The 20,165-nt window shown below is 41.3% G+C and overlaps 1 protein-coding gene across 1 annotated transcript; it reads left to right on the top strand.

The window, feature by feature from the left end:
- Positions 1–864: 864 nt before the first annotated feature.
- Positions 865–18,278, top strand: EXOC1L (exocyst complex component 1 like). The gene is made up of 3 exons (XM_040967355.1): positions 865–985; positions 13,700–13,830; positions 18,012–18,278. The coding sequence occupies exons 1-3, from the start codon at positions 865–867 to the stop codon at positions 18,276–18,278; spliced, it is 519 nt and encodes a 172-aa protein (XP_040823289.1).
- Positions 18,279–20,165: the final 1,887 nt, after the last annotated feature.

The following is a 20,165-nucleotide window of genomic DNA, read 5'->3' on the forward strand; positions in this document are numbered from 1 at the left end:
TTCTACCATAGAAACTTCTCAGTACCTTTTAGGGGGGAAACAAACAAAAGAAAAGCACTTTTCTATGTTCCCATCTCTCTTGAGCCATATGTCATCTGGCCACCTGAATAGTAGTCCTTATTTGGTGGACTTCACCTCTTTTAAGCATAAGTTCCCAAAAGGATAGGAAATGTACCCTCCTACGAAACAGGAATGTTGTGTTAATGCTTGTGGGGACCTAATACATTTTGGTTTGTGAGTGATGGAATAAATAATGCTGGAGTGAGTGTGTGTAACATGTGCATTTTAGAAACCATTTAGACCGAGGCGCTGCAGGGGAAAGCAAGGTGGGGATGAGACTTGTTGGAAGTGTCAGCAAGTGAGCACAGATGCCTTCTCGCCTTCCGGGTATAGGAAAGTTCTTAATGGAAGCTGACTTCAATCAATAGAGCCAGACAACTGATTTATATAATGGCATTAAGCTGAAACAGTGGACTCTCTACAGAGAGCTGCGATCGGGGACAAGGCTACCAGGCTGCAATTATCAGGGGACTCCACAAGTAGGTCTGTGGCTCTCAGCAGGTGTTCCCCCAGCGGGAAAATTGCCCACAGGAGAGCTGCCCAGAGCAGCCGCCTGCGAGGGCTGGTGCAGTCTGGCTGCAGCCGCTGCCCCTACTTGCCACGGAGACTGGCACGGCAGAGAGACGGAGAGGGTGCCCAACCTCACTCTCAGGAGCTTGGGTCCTGGCTGGGAAGGAGAAGAAGGTGAAGGCTGGGAGGTGGGCAGGACTCAGCTAAGGAGCTGCCCACACAAGCCAGAAATCTAAGGGGAAGAGGAGAGAGTGAGTTTTGGCCCAGACATCAAGCCAAGTGCAGCCCGAAGCAATGTCATCGCTGGTGAAGGAGGACTTGGAAAAGAAGCTGTTTAAGCCGCTCTCACAGAATCTGTACGAGTTCATCGAGATCGAGTTCTCGGGCCAGGACAGGTACTACCTCTGTGTGTCAGGTAAGCCGTGCTGCTTCTTAGTTGTCAGGAAAAGCAAATTGCCCGGCGATGCTTGGGGGTGGTGGGAACTGTCTGCGTTTATTTTCCTTTGCGGCACGTGTACCTTCTGCCAGGAGCTTTAGCTACCTATGCCTGGTTTCCGATGTTTTACAGTGTTGACAGGAAAACAACTTGTGTTAAGGATATTCTAACTCAGAAACGAAACTGGATATGCACTTCTGATTTGATTCATTTGTACGGTGTGTGTGCAGCTCTAGTGACTAGGAGCTCACTTTCCAGATGTGACAGACAGCTCTCGGTATAGTTTGAAATCCGTTAGAAAATCGAGTTAAACAGCTCTGTTTCTAACCACTCTGGGTTAATCCCTTTAAGATAGAAAGACCATCTTGGGTGGACTTATTTAGATTTTATGATGTTCTATTTCACACTGAGAAATGAACTTCTGAGCATCTTCCTCTTATGAAATAGATGTGCCCTCAAAAATAATATTTTAATCACAATACTTTAGAAATGGTAGAAATTAATTCAGAAAGATGGAATTGTAAGAATTAGCAATTGATCTCTAAACTAGGTCACTCAAATAAGGAATTTTTATCCCAGAAATATTTTTCCCTTTGTGTTTTTAATATATGTGAAAATTGTCCAAAGCTGGAATGCAGATTTGTTCTTAACCATCGTTTGTGAAGCACTGTTGCATTTAGTATGCAGCAGTTCTTTCACCCAGTCCACGCCTTCAACACCTTACAGGGGCTGTGGGCAAAGCACTTATCAATTTTAATTGTTGTTGTGAGCTTACTCTTTTAAGGCACTCACCTGTACTTAGAAAGCGACTTGCTACAAATCTTCTTCCTGATAATTGGCATAGAATTTTTAAAAATAGTCCAGAAGCACACCTTAAGGGAAGTGGGGCGTCTCTGAAGCACTCAGAGTTCTTTCAAGTTCTACCACTTCTAGTAAATATCACACTCCATTACTATACAGTAGGTGTAGTAATATTTATCCAGCACTTAATCACATATTGTTATCTGAATACAAAGTATATGGACTTGGCATCTCACCAATGTAAAAATCTAATCTGCACAGGAAAAAGAGAGAAATTAGGAAGAAAAGAAAAAGGCAAACTAACTGAAGCAACTTAAGTAAGAAGCTGTGCCGTACTCTAATACTAGAATCTCTACATGGAGTGTTTCTACTCATTTTATTACACAGGATGTTTACTTCAACTAAGGATTTAATAGCTTTGTGATTAATGTAACTGCCACCTTCTAACACTGATTTCTCATTATGAGGCATCAACATACAAATAATTTTAGAGAAAAACATAAAAATAACTAACCACAATCATTTGCATATCTAACTTATCAAATGTCTTAATGCATCCTTCCAAATGACACAATTGACTGGTTCTATTTGGCATACATAGAGGAACCAGAATGAGGTTCTAGGCATCAACCTGGTCCAGTCCTTGTGGTGTAGATCTGGGGAGTGAACCAGCAGATGGAAGAGCTTTCTCTGTCCCCCTATGTCTCTTTGTCTCTGTCTTTTAAACAAGTTAAAATTAAAGTCACACCTCAGATGAAGAAACAAAATCCTTCTGAAGCACAGGCACTATGTGAGCAAGGATAAGAATGCAAAAAGTTCAAGAAACAAAACCGAAAGACTGAAGCAGCACGTGAAGGCGTTAGCCAAAATAGAATGGGAGGTAGGCACGCATCACATGACAGACTTTGTAATGTGCAGAATCAGATGCTTCTGAGTGTAATCAGGCTTGCTTTGTGCACCTGCCAGCTCCTCAGTTGGGGACAAAATCATCAGCCTCTTTAGGCCACCTCTGAAACAGATAGAGCATCTGTGCAGTGTTCCTCTGTGATAGACTCACTAGGAAAAACGGGAGAAGTTAGATTCCAAATAGCTAGAATACTAAGTAGGGACATACCTTTTTAAAAATATATTAAGAAATTATATTTACTATTAAAATAGAGTGCTGAAATAGATGTATATGTATGTTAATTCTGTAAGCATGTATTATGGTAAAAATAAAATATGTAGGGAACAAGTAAACATTTGTAGTTAATATATAATAAACTAATATGTTTATGAAAATTGAGGATTCTCATTTTTTTGGGAAAGTATTTTCTGTTTGTAAATATTAACCTGAAAAGGCAAGTGGCACTTGCTAATATTATGGAAACAGTATACACTGTAGGTTTTTTACCCTTACTACTGTTTAATGACAGCATAGTACTTTGCTCTGCAAATCAAAGAATCTAACAATTTTGTCAACTCGTTTATATAAGAATTTTAACTTTGAGAATGCCAAACATTAAATGAGCAAGAAGAGGAGCTGCCAAAAGCGTTTGCAAGTGCTTTACTTGGAACCATGGTTGATGAATCTGTAAGTTAGCATTGCTTTGACAACAAAGATCACAGCGGAACTTGTGTTGAGCTTTCATCTGAGGGATAGCAGTATTGCATAGGAGCGGTTAGTTCAGTTTTCTCAACTCCAAATTGAAGTCAAGTTATTCTGGTAGCACATCACGTTTTATAAGAATGAAAAGGTGAGATGAAGCTTTGACAAGCTTTGAACAGTGGTAGGATAACTCGACCAAGGTCAACCTAGATCCAAGAAGCTATGTTTGCATCCTGAGAACAGAGCCAAGCATGTACAGATCTTCTATTTTGTTTTCCAAAACTTTCATTTATGGAGAAATAATAGCTTAATATCTTCCCCTGCAGCATCTACGTTGCCCTTGGTCAATGTGAATTCACTCGTTTCTACAGTGACATGGAAGTCTTGGGTTCAAATTGAAAGTGCACTCAGAGGAATGCTACTTTGCTAGTAGTATTAGTATTATTTATTTTTTTAATTAGAAAAAATCACATTAGTGGTTTAGAAAAGGTGCATTTATTAAGAATAAAGTTCATCAATGAGAAAACTTATCATAAAGCTGAGTTAAATTAGAATTGTGACATGAGAAAGAAAGCAGATTTTATTCTTAAAATTCTTGTTCTTCACCTTCTTAATTCGGAAACAAAAAAAAAATGCCTCTACTCTTGTTCAGACAGCCCAGCCACTCTGCTTACACATATCTGTGCCATATATTTTTTTAGCTTTTTTATTTGATTTCTTTTCTTATTGTTGTTATCATTATATGAGAAAGTTCCATAGGCCCTGGGATTTTCCTGACCCCCTTCCCAAGCCCCTCACCCGTCACTGAGTTCCCCTATATTATTACTGTAGTATAGACTGTACACACAATCATATGTCCATCATTGCGGGCATGGACAATGGCAGAGAATACAGCATCTTATTGTCAAGATACAGTAAACAGTTTCATTGGGAGTCCATTTTTGCCTGAAAGTAGAGATGCATACTGCATTGTATCTTCACATCTGGATATGATAGTCTCCATTACACAGTTACTATACATCCCCTTAAATGAAAAGCCACAATACTAAATCAACAGCAAGAAGAAAAAAAGGAACTTACAGTGCCATAAAGTTAATAACATGCTGCCGAATGACTAATATGTCACTAAACAAATGAAAAAGAAAATCAAAAACCTTCTTGAAGAGAATAATGATCTTTGAGGAATTTAATGAGAATTTAATGAGAAAGAGTGTTTTGAAGAGATGAAACTAAAGACATCAAAATCCATGAGATACAGTTTCCACTCATCTTTGTTGGTGAAATATGTCTCCTGTAGGCAACTAATAGATTTTTTAATCCAGTCTACTAATCTATGCCATTTGACTGATGAGATTAAGCCATTTACGTTCAGAGTTAACATGAATAGGTGGTAATTTGTTCCTGTCATTTTAGCAATGGGTTGTTCATTGGTTTAGTCTTCTGTTGTGATTTTACTGGATGTTCTTCCCATTTGCCTTTGGTTTTGGTGGATGCTATTACTATTCTCTGCCAAGAGAACATCTTTAAGTATCATTTGTAGGGCAGATTTGGGAGAGGCATATTCTTTTAACTTTTCTTTACTGTGGAAGAATTTCATTTCATTTTCAAAAACAAAGGAAAGCTTTGCTAGATATATTATCCTAGGCCGATAATTTTTTGCTTTTAGATTCTGGAATATATCACTCCATTCTCTTCTGGCTCATAGAGTTTCCTGTGAGAGGGCAGCTATGTGAATTAAATTGGCATTTCTTTATATGTCAATTGATTTTTTTTTTCATGTGCACATTTAAGGATCTTTTCCTTATGTTCAACTGAAGAGAGCTTGATGATCATGTATCGTGGTGAAGATGACTTTTGGTCAAGCCTGCTGGAAATTCCTTGTCTACCCTGGATGTTAGGGAAATTTTCCCTTATTATTTCATTAAATACATTTTTAACTCCAGATTCTCTTTCTGTATCTCCTGGGACTCTGATAACTCTTATATTTGGCCTTTTCATGGGTCTTTCAGTACTTGAATACTTCCTTTTAGCTTGACTCAGCTCTGCTTCCAGCTTGTTTGTTTGTTTCCCCCTGGTGACAGAATATATCTTCTAATTTTGAGATTCTTTCTTCTGCCTCTTTCATTCTATTTTGGAGACTCTCCATTGTACTGTTAATTTGCTCCACTGTATTCTTCATGTCTGATATATCAGCTTTCATTTGATTCATTTCCAGTGTGACATATTCCTTAGATTCCTCAAACTGCTGCATTACATGCTTCTCATTGTTGATAAGAGGTTTTATAACAAATGTTTTAGATTCTGTGTCCCCCATTTTCTCCATGTATTCTTCAGTATATCTGAGGTTGGCAAAGACTGTTGCTCCTTGCAGGGGAGTCTTTAGTAATATTCACTGCGCTTCTGTCTCTTCTTTTGCTCTTGGTCATTGTACCTGTGGTTATCAGATTCTTCTCCTTGGAGCAAGTTTCTAAGCTCTGTCACCCACAGGTCTACAATTTGCTTTACTTACTGCAGTTGGTACATGGCTCTTTGTTTGCAGTCACTTGTGCCACTCCCTCCAGCAAGTTTTAGGTCTGGGTTCTTATGTTAGACTTCTGCCATGGTCTCTGTAGCCCCAGCACCTGGCTCACCAGTCTCCACCTCCTGTGATACCATGCTAAGGCTGCACCATTGTCTGTACAACTTTTCTCCCACTTCCGGTTGGAGCAGTTCCCAGGATTAGAGAGACACCTATAGGTGTCCTATATAGCTAGGTTGTTGGTGTTGCTGATCTTGCCAGAACCTGTTGGCTGTTAGGTGTGAGGGCCACATGAACCTATTTTGATCTGTACAACACCACAGTCAGTATTATTTCCCTGTGGAAATGGTGAAATGCATTGAACTCAATGAGATCATTCCCAGCTCAGTGTATGCACAGCTCACTGTTGTTTCTGCAGTCTTTTTTTTTTTAAGATTTATTTATTTTGATTTGGAAAGTAGAATATACAGAGAGGAGGAGAAACAGAATGATCTTCCATTCCTTGATTCCCCAAGTGGCCACAATGGCTGGAGCTGAACCAATCTGAAGCCAAGAGCCCAGAGCTTCTTCAGGGTCTCTCATGCAGGTGCAGGGTCCCAAGGCTTTGGGCCATCCTCCATTGCTTTCCCAGGCACAAGCAGGGAGCTGGATGGGAAGCAGGTCTACTGGGATTAGAACTGGTGCCCATATGGGATCTTGCTACATTCAAGGCAAGGACTTTAGCCACTAGGTCATCACTCCAGGCTCTGTCTCTGCAGTCTTAAAGCTTTTGCCAGACTGTACAAAATGGCACCTGATGTGACACTAGTATTCTTAATTTGCTGGCTGTCAGGCCTGAGGGCTACCTGGACATATGTTGGGTGGAACCTCAAGGATGCCACATTGCTGCAGTTCACTGAGCCAGAAATGAGTTCACTCCCAGCTCAGTTTGTGCTCAGTCCTGTCCCATAGCCTTTGCCTCCCTACATAAGATGGTGCCTAATTTGACCCTAGGTGGCAGGTTGAGCTTTGAAACCCTCCCTGTTCCCATACCACCCGTCTGGGACCTGCTGCTCTGTCTCTGCTTCTGGTCAAATCAAACAGACCACAGGATATGCCATTCACCTCCTGAGCTTCCTATGAATGCCCCTTCCCTCCTTGTTGCTGGTGGAAGTCTAGCCACTGGTGCAGTTCAGATTGCCAATTGCTGAGTGCTGCTGAGGTATGTGTCACTGCAACACCACACTATTGTGTTTGCTACTTTCCTGTGTCTGTCAGTCTCCAGGCACCCCCTCTGCTGTTGTTCTGTCCTCTCCTATTTCCTGGAATGTGTCCTCTCTGCTTCACACTGGCTAATGTTTCTCCGTATGTTTAAACGTGTCCTTACCCTATTCCGTCACCTTGATTCTCCTCTGTGGAATAATTTTTAAAACATTTATTTATTTTTTGTTGGAAGGCAGATTAGATTTTTAGTGTAAGAAGGAGAGAGAAAGATCTTCTGTATGCTGGTTTACTTCCCGCATAGCTACAATGGCCAGAGCTGAGTTGAGCTCTAGGCACCAGAGTTTCCTCTGGGTCTCCCACACAGGTGCAAGGTCCTAAGGCTTTGGGCCATTCTGTGTTGTTTTTCCAGGCCACAAACAGGAAGCCAGATGGGAAGTAGAGCAAGCAGAAATGAACTTTGATCTATATGGCACTTGCAAGGTGAGGATTTAGTCCATGAGCCATTGTGCTTGGCCCCTATTTATGCAATATTATGGAGAATTTAAATAAAATATTCTGAGTCTGCAATCCATGGTAGTTATACATTGAGATAGCCAGATAAACACCATGGCACTTTTATTTAGGTCTTACCTTGCATTTGTTGTGACTTAATTATGAATTCCAAGAGAGCAAATGGCTGGGTTTTTAGAGTTGGGATGTTGTCTTTGTCTCTAAAAGCAACCCACAACCCCCGCATCAGTTAGTTACTCTTGCGACAGATTTTTCCCAGTCATTATTCTGCTGCTTTGGAGAAAGAATTGTGGACAATCAAGATGATCTGTCAATTCTGAAACTCCACATCCCATCATTTGGAGAGTGAGTGGAACCTTGTAGCACAGTCTGAAAGGAGGGACAATATTAAAATGTTTTCATCGTTGTACCAATGTTGTCTTGACAATAGGATGAAAGGGACAACTGTGAGCATGCCTACTAAGAGCCAGACACAAAACTGCGTACTGCCGTTTTTTAACGCCTCTTTGTTTGATCTTCATAACAGCCTTAAGAAGCAGAGCATTCCTGTTGTACAGGTGAGGAAGCCACAGAAGTTACGTCCAAGGTCCTAGCTCTAAACCCAAATTCTATCTGCCTGCCACCCTGCTTCTGGCTGGTAACAACAGCTGCATTTCTTAGCACGTGTGCCAGCCTCTTTGGAAAGAACTCCACCTATAACAGTGTTAGATACAAAACCTCACCGAAACAGCAGGACTGCTGAGACCAGAATGATGGTAAAACCTGCTTTATTGAAATCTGCTCTTGGGCAAGGTTCATCGGTCCACAAGATAGCTGAGGTCCACGGCCGGTGAAGTCGCACCTGCACTAAGCCGTGCACTCCTTAAGTAGAAGTGATGATGTGTCTTTTGATTGGTTAGCACCACTTAAATGAGTCTGGGGCGGCTATTCTCAGTGGGAACTTTTGGTGCCACTTAAAGTTTTCCACCTGCCCCCGGTCCTCCGGGTCCTCCGGGTCCTCCTAACAGTCACCTCACTTGCCACTACCTGTGGATGACAAATTTGAGGCTAAAGATGGCTGGGGGACTTGCTCAAGCTCACTGAGTAGCAAGTGAGGACTGGAGGCTTTGCATCTGGTGCATTGCCACTCAGTCAGTGCGTTGTACAGGAACTGCAAAGGGCAAATCAGAATCTCATAGCACATCCCTCGTGCCTCTGTCACCACAGCACCCTCTCCTTCACTCACATATGTTCCTGACTGGACAGTGAAAATCCAGACCCCAACCTGCCAACAGCCCACATTTGAGAAACACCCAAGGTAGCCCCAAAATAAATTTCATAAAAACACATCTAGAACAAAAGCTTTGTAAACTAATTTTTTATTTAATCAGTGAAAGGCATCTCAGTGGTTTATGATCAATGCATGATAGCATTTTACCGATGTTTCTTTTCTTCAACAACTCATGGTGATTTTTTCCCCTGCTTTTTAGCCTATGTGCTGAAAACAAGAATAAAACACTGGATATAAAATGTATTTATTTAATGGATTTCTGTGCAGCATACTCTGGCGCTTCTGTTTTTTTCTCTATTTTGCCAAGCATTTTGGGTCCCCTGGCCAATCTCTCCACCTAGCCTCCAATAAGTGGGACTATTTTATGATGGGAATAGAGTTTTTATTAATGACAAAATTTATTTAAAATGGAATGTGAAACGGGGTGGTTGGCACAGAGTGAAGACTGTAACTCAACATGCCAACTGAATTATTAAAATGGCAGCAGGCCAGTTCGGCAATGTCTTGGGTCTACAGTTGCAGTCACTGTCCCAGAACTGAGTCACAGAAGCTGTGATGACAAGGAAATCAAGCACTCTTTTGGCTATAGAGTCACATTCCTGTGTTAAGACAATGTGCTAAGTTTCCACTCTGGCGCTGCATAAATGTGGAAATGGCCATTTCCTGGCAACAAAGTGCAAGGGTAGAAATGAGGGACTGGGCCTACTCCAGCTCAAGCCATCTTCTTGGCTCAGGACTCAAGAGGATTCTTGGAGTCTCCTCAGTTCTGAAGGAGGTAGTTTTGTCCAATCACGAGGCTGTAGTCTGTTATCAAAGGTCGACATCTAAAGCATGCTCTTCTATTTTCTTAGTTGATTGTTCAGGGACACTAATCATTGACATAAGAAAACTTGATGATTGGTCAATCCTGGTTTGTTTGCTTGTTTTAAACATCTGTTTTCTCCCCCTAAATTAGAGAATTCAGTCTGCATATTCACTTAAAGTCCTTGATGACACTCCCCAACTTCCCCCAACACAGACTTCCAAAGTAACATTTCTACTCTTTAGCCTGGTGTTTCAAAAAATCAGGAGTTGCCTTCTGCACGCTCTGACTTCCTGCTCGCCTGCACGTGTCACCCACAATCCCAAAGACTCCAAAGACTCCAACGACTCAGGGATCACACACCTTTTGGGGATGTTCCTATAGATCCCCTCTTGTCAGTCTGCTCATTCCTGCTGCCCAGGACCACTTGCAGCACCTCCCTCAGCAGGTCCCAGCAGCACCTGCTGTGCCTCCGCATTTGGGAAAGAAACTCCATCACTGCTGCAGTTTTAGTAATAGAACAGTGCTTAAGGGAACTGACTTTTGCAAGTCCAAGCACAGTGTTTGATCCAGAAAGGACACACAAACACAGGAGCAGAGCTGCAGTGAAGCTGGCTCTCAGAACATGTAGATGAGGCTGTGGGACTGGCTCTGCGTGTGGTTTCCAGTTATTTCTCCATGCCTCTTCCTCTGGCCCCTGGCCCCTGTGGAATAGCTGGTGAGACACAGAGCTGGAGCAAGATCCCCGTCCTTTGGCTCAGAGTTTGAGTTTTCATCTGGGCAGGCACACTGCCTCCCAAATCCTGTTTTCAGTAAGTATGGTAAAGTCAGTTCTGCCTGTAGCTCAAGCACCAGCCTGACAACTTCCCCTTTAATCCTTTTCTCCTTCCAAAGCTGGCACGACCAGTGCTGATGGACTGTCTGTAGGAATAGCCACCAACTCTTGCATGACTCTGAAATGATTCCGTGACTCCAAGTCAAGGGATCCTCCTTGATGTCTTCTTAAATCACTCCCTCTACTCCCACAAACACGCACTCTCTCTTCCAAATTCCTGGAGCATGTAACCTAACCGTAGTCTTTTGTCTCTTTTTCTGTAGGCTTTTTTGTTTGTTTTGTGGTTTAAGACTTATTTTATTTGAAAGGCAGAATTAGAGAAAGAGAATGAGAGACAGAGATCTTCCAGCTAGACAGAGACTAGCTGTCTCCCCAAATAGGTGCAACAGCTGGAGCTGGGCGGGTCTGAAGCCAAGAACCTGCAGTTTCTTCTGGATCTTTCACAAGGGTGCAGGGGCCCAAGGACTTGGGTCATCCTCCACTAATTTCCCACTCTTATGGGATGCAGGTGCTGCAGGAAGACTTAACCTACTATACCACAGTGCCGACTCCTCCTGTTAGTGCTTTGAATCCCTCCTAAGCCAGTGCATATCAGCATTAGAATGGAAGGTGTGCTCTGCTGCTGGCTGCTGCCCTCTCAGCAGGCCTGAGAAGAGGACGGATGGTAGCATTGATGCTGTTCCCCAGGTCAGATTCTGTGCCAGGGTTGACGCCTGCCTTACCTGACCCAGTGACCTCTGAGAACTCTCCAAATCTCCGACAGCCTCTACCATCTTGATTTCCATAGAGTTAGCATTGGTTGACCTGTTTCATACCTCTTAGATGGCATCTTTTTCAACTGTTTAGTCTGTTCTTTTTAATTTTCTGGGAAACCTTCCCAATATACCAAAACCTCCAATCTGTATCTCCATGTATATACTACAAAAATTCTGTTTCCCTCTCTCCCAAGATGCTTTGTAGGATCAAAGCCAAAACTCACCCTCCCACCCAAGCACCTCACCCTCCACACTTTGCTTTTTGGGTTTGCTTCCAGGGTTTGGCTTCCACCCAGGGCTCTCAACGACTTGTGTGAAATCCTGCCTGCATTTGCCACTTGTGTTTCAATGACCCACACCCCCACGCCTGGGTTACCACAGAAGCCTCTTCAGCAAACACAACACTTGAGCAGTTACCAGGAAGTCAGGCACTAGCCTTAAGCCCATTATGTATTACCTGGATCTTGACATCCTACAAACTTGGGTCACTCTGACATTCACGTCACAACATGAGAAAACTGGGGTTTGACATCCTTAGAGAGCAGATTACTTAGATCACATTCTAAGAGGTGATGCCAAGACTGACTCCAGAGCGTCTAACTCCAGGATCCACCAAGTTGCATCATCTCTTCCGCTGTTTTCCCATTGCTCCTTATTTCCTTCTTCAACATGTCTTCTATGTGAAAATATCCCTTCTATTAGTCTCCTGCTCCAGAAAGGAGACTTGCTGACCATGCAATTGGCTCTGAGTTCCCTCAACACCTGATATTGAGTAGGCAACCTGAAATGTACCAATCTGCTCAGGTTCCCCTTTCAGGGGGACTAAACCCAACTCCCTCACTGACTCTGAGCTCAGCATGTTGCCTTTAGAGAAGAATTACTCCCTTTACATGCTCTGGTCCTGATGCCAGGCACTGACCCTGAGCCCCCAGCCCTCACACCAGAGAAGGCGATTCAGCCACCACAGGTCCACATAGGTCCTCCAAATCCACAGTCTTCCAAAGTATTTCCACAACGTTGTAGACCTAGTTAGTTCTGTAGTCCATCGTGCCAGTGTCTGCAGTCAACTCCCTCTCTCTTCCTGCCTTCAGGGTAAGCTTCCATCATCTTCCTCTGGCCACTGGTGGCCCCCGCCTTCTCTTAATCCATCTCAAATTTCTATTCTCCTTCCCCACTTGTTCCAATCTTTTCCTTTCTCAGAACTGTCAAACATATGAAGAATATTCACAAGGTTCTTGGAAAATATTTGTTACCAGACACACCAAAAAAAGCGCATGGATTTCAGGAATTTTTTTAACCAAAGTAAACATCTTTTCATTCCATTTTTCCCTGAATTTTGAGACATCCTGGAATAATCTGCTCACATCACATTTCTATCACTGTGATTACACTGTAATATGTCACTTTGCATCTACGTAATCGGGACGGCGTGCCACAGTGGCACTTTCCAGAGCCAGCAGAGAGTCTCAAAGCAAATCTTAGCATCATGTTTAGAAGACAGACGTGATTAGCAACTCTCTAGGTATCCAAATTGATTCCTTCCTGTACTTCTTTGTAATATACTATCATGTGGCACTCATGGGTGTCAGCCGTGTCTCCCGAACAAAACCATAGCTTACTGCTCTCAGTACACAGTCCTTTAGTGCGTCAGAGACAAGCTTCAGTTCATGAGTTCCATGCTCAAATGCTGATAATCTATGTGTTTATGTGAGACCAAAGACAATTAACTTTAAGAAAAACTATGTCCCTCAGTTTGTTCTCATAAAGTAAGTGAGATTTCCCCACATATATCTAAGTGTAGCACTAAGACCTCTTGTGTCCATGGCAAGATTTGAATATTAGAATTTAAGACACGTGCTTGAGAGGGTTAATAATCTCAAACAATGCCAAACAGCAGCACAGCTATGATGCAAGCACTCCCCACTGAGAATCTGAAGAGAATTTCAAAGAAAATGTTCCTAGTTCCTGCTATACGTGCTTGGTCAGTCTTTACCTCTTCAGCACTGTTACTGTGGGAACAGTATTGTTTACTTTCTTGGTTTTGATTTCTTAACTTGTCATAAATTAAAAATCTGTTGTGGCCTGGACAACTTGTTGGCACTGACTGGAAGCTGATACTAAGCCTCTTATTTTCTGCTCCAAGTTGAACTCCGTCCTCTACTACAAAGCTCGGAGTGAGACACGCACAGCCCTGCAGACACTGTGCCATGTAACCGCGACTGTCACCAAATATGAAGCCACTGACCAAATCCAGGGGCATGCTTTTGGACGTTCATCTACATCAGTCTGCAAAATTAGGGTCCAAGGTCATTGCATAACAACAGGAGGCATAAATATTTAAAAGAGTCACTTAAATAAATCATTGTCTTCTAAGCATGTATGTAAACTAAGTATATTTTTCTCTCCTGCAGTGACCAAAAATAAAGAAGTAAAAATAATTATAGTGAAGCACTACCGAATAGGTTTAGATGAAAAATACGAAGTCACGAAAAAATGGTCTTTGAACGATCTGCGGATGATTGATGGCAAGGAAGCAGATACTGTAAGTGTTCTGTTTTACGAGGGAGAAGTGGAATTAACATACTGAAAGGTTCTATGTTAAATATCCTCCTTCATGTATTCTCAGCGTATGCTAAGGGCCAAAATGACCTAGGTTATTCTCAGGTGCTCTGGTTTAACCTGCTTGGATGATATTGGCTTATTTTGTTGTTGTTGTTGTTGTATTTTTATGAAATTTGAATTTTACACATTGAATTTAGAAGCATTCTTCCCAAGGATCCCCCAGCAGGTTAACAACAATCAGCAAGTCGATCCTAACATTGCAAGTGCCCTTTTCCCAACACACGATGCTTCCTCCATCTTCCCCACCTCAGTTTCTTCCATGAAAGAGCTCCTTTTTTTCATTTTTAAATCTTATTATCAACAAGCCCATTTCATCCACTAGCAGGATTGTATAATTTAGGAATTTTATAATCTCAGAGTTAAAGGGGGAGAGAGGATATTCCAGTCTCTCCACTTGACCATGTAAAAAGTGGTTTTCTCAGTTTGTCCCTGAACTCTTTTGTTGATGAAAAATTATCCACACCCCATGGAACATCATACCTATGATGTCTTAGGACTGACTGGAGGCTTAGAATTGCAATCAGCCCGTCTCTCATCTTATTCCGAGATTTCCCACTGGGCAAAGTCCTACCCCTGACTCTTCATTCCAAAGAGGTGTCAGGAAGCCATGGAAGTCTTTTTCATGTGAAATTCATGTGGTCATCACAAAAGACTATGCCTTAGAGTTTATTATTATTCCTATTTAACAGACAAAGAAAATGAAACTTCAGGGGATTGATTTGCTCAGGGCTGGTAAGACCAGACTTGACCTAGATAAATTAATATGCCTTCTTTGGCCCTAAACGCCTACAAATTTGTATGTGCATTCATTCCCTTTTTGAAGATAGATTATATACCAGCCCCTGTTAGGTTCTGAGAACATAGGAGAGAACTAAATAGCCATAAGCATTTAATTCTGCCTCAGTTAACAAATCAATCATCTGATTCGAATATCTAAAATCTGTGGTTTACAAAATGAATGTCTAGACCTGACACAATGTTGTGTTGTCACATGGAAACTCTAGCTGTAAATTTTGTTGTGTCTGGCTTGACTTCTTGGTGTAAGAACGCTGGACTTCTTGCTCTGTTTCCTAAGTATTCATTTTCCTCAGAATATATTTTACCTAAATGTACACATTTAGAAATGGTTAAATGTATAGTTGGATGAGCATGTGAAAGAATATTATGCAACCAATACAAAACATGTTTCCAAAAGAATACCTAAGAACACAGCTCTTCACTATTTAATACATTTTTAAATCAAGTTAACACAAAATTTTTCTAAGATACTATGTCGACTTTGCCTATTCAGGTTATTATTGTTAAAATCTGAGTCTTATATTTTAATGTTAAAAATAAATCGAGGCACAGGCATGTGCATATATACATGTAAGAGGGATCCTCAGGATGTCCATGGATCCTTCCCAGGGATCTTGGAAAAGTTCACAGATAGTTTGACCAAAGACATCGCTGGCTGTCCTTTCCCTCTGTTGATTGCTTCCTTGGCTATGCAGCTTCTTATTCTGATAGAAATTCACTTGTATACTTTTTCTTTTATTGGCTGTGTTTTTGGGGTCATACCTAAGAAACATACTGCTTATGCACGTGTCTTGGAGTGTTCCCCTATGTTTCCCACTAGACATTTCGAGGTTTCCCGTCTTACATGTAGACCTTCGATCCATTGCTTCTTATATGGGTAATGGAAAACACATATTATGAAAAAGGTATGCATGGGTTTCAGATGTTTTGCATCAAAATAAACTTATCTTTTAATCTTGCTTTTCCATCATTTTTTCAGTACTATCATGCATATAAATCCAGGTCTTTTGTCTGATGGGATTGCAAATTTTTAATTATAATGTTTTTCTTTATGCTTTTTTCATACTTGCTAAAATTCAGAAATCCTTGTCAAGCTCACTAATGTATAGTTGGAAGAATTCACCTTCCACACCTAACATTTGGCTCATTTTCCTTCCTCTTTAGTTCTCTCAAGTTCTCAAACATCATTAATGTTGTATTTATTTTCTACAAGTTTGGTCACTGCCAAGAAAGCGTTCCTTAGGCTTGACATCTTAGGCTCAATGGAAGTAACTGACCGCGCCCTATTTGTTCACCTTTCTTGGCCTTTGATTTCATCCCAATATTGTTGATTGCTCCTTTTTCAATTTGAAGATCATTATCTTTCATAGTGAACTGGATACAAAAATATACTATTTCTGTTGTGCTCATCACATTAAAACCTAAAATATTACATTTTTAAAGAAAAAATTGTAAGACTCAAAAAGTTCTTTGAAGATTTATTTTCTGTGAATGAAGAAAAACTATCCTAGCTGTTCTGGGAATTTCTGCATCTCCTCTCTTAGAAACTAATCCTTAGGAGTCATCAATTATTATATTTCTCAATCACAATGATATGGTTTTAATAGTCATTTCATGCCAGAGAGCTGTCAACTTTCAAAATGGAATGAGATTGAATTTAATGTCAATCTAAAAGGCAACCATCCAAATGCCTGGGGATTTGGAGATGGACCGGTTCAACTGGAGAAAGAATGACGTGGGTTGATTGATATCACTGTTCTGCACCTTTTTCTGCCAATAAATGCATGTGTCATCTGGACTTCACCTCTCTGCAAGCCATCTTCCACTATCAACAAGGGGTTGATCAATAATCTATGAGATCCCTTGTTTAGCTCTGGTATCCTATCAAGCAGGGAGTGGGAAGAGGGAGCGATGCCCTGTGTGCACCAGTCGAGCGTCACGAGTCAGCCTCTCCAATGTCTCAGAGGCTGGAAACATGCAATCTACAGGGTGAGGAAATACTGCAGGAGGAGCATGGTGACCCTCTGCAGGTCGGCTAGGCTTGGGACCCTCCCACTCAGATTCTCTGCAGAAGTTGTCTTTGCATCTGCAACAGTGATGACAGTTAGAGAAAACTGCAAGCTGTGGCTGGGGAAGGCTGTCTTTAGAATTGCATGACTCTTACACCTTCTCTTTTAAAAAGAATTTTTGTTTTATTTAAAAAAAAAACTCCTATTGCTGTAAAGCAAGGCTATAGTAGCACCAGTGCCACCACCTTCGAAGGCAAATCTGAGAAAAGAAGCTATAATTCATTAAGTTTATACGCTTGATCTCGTGTCAATTCTATGGCAACTCTCTCTAAAATGAGGGGGAAATGAAAGGACAAACCAGACAGATACTTTGTCCTAGCTAGGACAGTTAGTCCAGATGTCTTTCCATGCCTGTTACAAGAACGCTCCTCCCTGAGAAAGACATCACAATTACAGCAGTTGTTTGTATACAATGTTTACGTGCTCCATGCCAACTAATTGGTCCTACTCTGCACAATCAGGCCCCTCTCAGCCTCTTGGTCATTCAGGCCAATGTTGACCTACACTCTTCCTTTCTAGGACTACTTTAGATCAGCTCCACGTGTCCTGAGAATGTAGTAGTTTCCATGGGAAAGCACCAGAGACACCAAAATAAATAATGCAGAGTCTGCTCTCAAAGAGAGCGAGCAGTTGCACGGCTATTGAACATGAAAGCATTTTGTAAATGGAAATGCTTTCTGTGAAGTTGACAAACCTTGAGCAGTTCTATAAGGCAATTTGACAGTTTCCATCAAAGGATTCAGTGGTCCCTGTTATCAAATGTAATTTCTCGCTGGTAAGTTCAAAGTAAGCTGGGATCTGTAGTGTGCCAGCTGCCCTGTTTCCTCGATACCTGTGCAGTGGCACTAGGGGCGAGGCCCCTAGAAAGGACAGGGGAACCTCGCCCTCCCAGCTCTCACCAGAAGCTGGTAAACAGGTTCACTCTCCTCTTCTATCCCTCCCTAGCCTCTCAAATTCACAAACCTGGGGAGCCTTGATAAACTGCACATTCCATGGCTTGTGCAATTTGTGCAATTAAAAAGTCACGGGGACATCAGAATAATCTTTTCTGTGTGTGTATTCTTTTTCCTTGGGGACTTTGGGAAAGCAATTGTATTTGTAGCAGATAGCTTTGGAAAGCTCATGTGTAAATGTTGGAAACGTATTTGATATTGATACTCTACCATCAATAAACACATCCAAGAAAATGTAAGAGAATCCTGGTTCCAAATTAAATCATGTCACTCTCTTCTAGGACAATCCATTTTTTGATCTGCACTTCAAGAAAGTGTACAGGTTGGAAGCTTATAGTTGTGCTTCAAAATACGCCTTTGCTCGAACTGTCAACAGGCTGAACCATGCGTATCTCAAGAAGGACTTGCGGCTTGTGAACTTTGATCATACCTATATAAATGACGATTGCGTTTGGTCCTCCAACAACAAGGACTGCTTGGTCCTCATGAGAATATGCTTCTATGCCTCCAATCTCTTGTGCTTGTCTCTGTGTCCCCTGCCCATCTGAAGATGCGCACACACCATGGTCTTCATCAGCTATCTTCTAGGAAAGTGGTCCCCAGCTGCGTATTACTAACAAGCATTTTGTTTCTTCACAGCATCAATGACTGTTACCGTTATGAAGTGCAGTGAAATGTGTCTTAATGTAGCCATTTGAGATCTGAAATGTGTTGCCAGTGTGTTTCTTGGCAACTTGGAAAGGAGCTGAATAATTTTGAATAATTAGTATTGTTCCAAAGAGTATCAAGAAGTAGCTTAAAGCTTTAGTGTAGGAGACAGTCCACACAGGCAGATGACTTTATATGGTCAAGATGACAGTACTACCCCAAAGCAATCTGCATAGCTGGTGCCATTCCTGCCTTAATTCCAGTAGCTATTTTTGCAGAAAGTCAACTTCGATCCTCATCCTTCAAACTCAAAGAAACTTAATCCTCACCCATAATCAAAGAAACTTTAAAAAATAAGTACAGGGCCCGGCGCGGTGGCGCAAGTGGTTAAAGGTCCTCGCCTTGCACCCCCGGGATCCCATATGGGTGCCGGTTCTAATCCCGGCAGCCCCGCTTCCCTTCCAGCTCCCTGCTTGTGGCCTGGGAAAGCAGTCGAGGACGGCCCAAAGCTTTGGGAACCTGCACCCGCGTGGGAGACCCGGAAGAGGCTCCTGGCTTCGGACCGGCATAGTATCGGCCCGTTGCGCTCACTTGGGGAGTGAATCATCGGACGGAATATCTTCCTCTCTGTCTCTCCTCTCTGTATATCCGCCTTTCCAATGAAAAAAAAAAATAATAAAAATAAATCTTTAAAATAAAAAATAAGTACAAAATATAAGTACTTAGATTTGCTATTTTCAAAACTTACTACTAGACAGCAATGATAATCAAATGGTGTGGTACAGATCTGAGGACATGGAGATCATATGGTAGACAATATAAATATTTCTCTGAGATCTGAAAATAGGGTTACCATATGACCCATCTGGGAATGTATCCAGATGAAATGAAATTAGCATATGAAAGTTGCCTCTACCCCATGTTACAGCTCAGTTCATAGTAGTTAAGATATGGTATCAGCATAGATGTTTGTCAACTAATGACTGATTAAAGAAAACGTGATATATGTACAAATGCAATATAATTCAGCCAAGAAAAAGAATGACATCTTATCTCTTTTTTTTTAACAAAAATTTATGCACCTGGAAACCATTAAGCTTAGTCAAATAAGTCAGTCCCCAAAAGACAAATGTTGTGTTTTCCCCAATTTGTGGCAATTCATACACAAAGCACAGAAAAGATAACATATATGAATGACACGAACATTAGAGGTTTGATTACTGCCTACAGACCTTGTCTACACTCTTGAGGAACAGGGGTTTTTCTGCTTACCTCTTCTTTGTGGAATTCTTTATTTGATGGAGAATTAAACTTGATTGTAAAATAAACTGAAAGTGTGTTGTTGTTAAAAATGAAAGAAAAATTAAGAAAGGAAGAAGGAGTGTGTGTAGACAGGAGGGAGGAAAGAATGGGAAATACTGTGCATTTCAGTCTGAAAATATGAAATACATGAAATTTATTCACTTTAAGTAAGAAATAACATAAAAAGCAAAAAACTGATCATTCAAAAATTCATGCACCCATGGATAACTGATTCTTTAAAAGGGTGACAAATCTATTTGAAGTAGGAAAAGTAACCTTGTTAACAGATCGTGTTGGGATCCATTGATTCCCTACAAACGAAAGAATAAAATTGAACCACTACTTGTACCATTCACAAGCACAAACTCCAAATGAACCAGTAACCTAAGTGTAGTGAGTAAAAACGTAAAACTCTTAGAAACGTCATAGGGTTAATATTTAGGAGCTAGAATTTGGCAACAGATGTGTATAACATCAAAAGTATG

Source organism: Ochotona curzoniae, unplaced genomic scaffold (genome assembly GCF_017591425.1).
Source record: "Ochotona curzoniae isolate NIBS_2020 unplaced genomic scaffold, NIBS_Ocur_1.0 scaffold_4506, whole genome shotgun sequence".
Lineage (NCBI taxonomy): Eukaryota > Metazoa > Chordata > Mammalia > Lagomorpha > Ochotonidae > Ochotona > Ochotona curzoniae.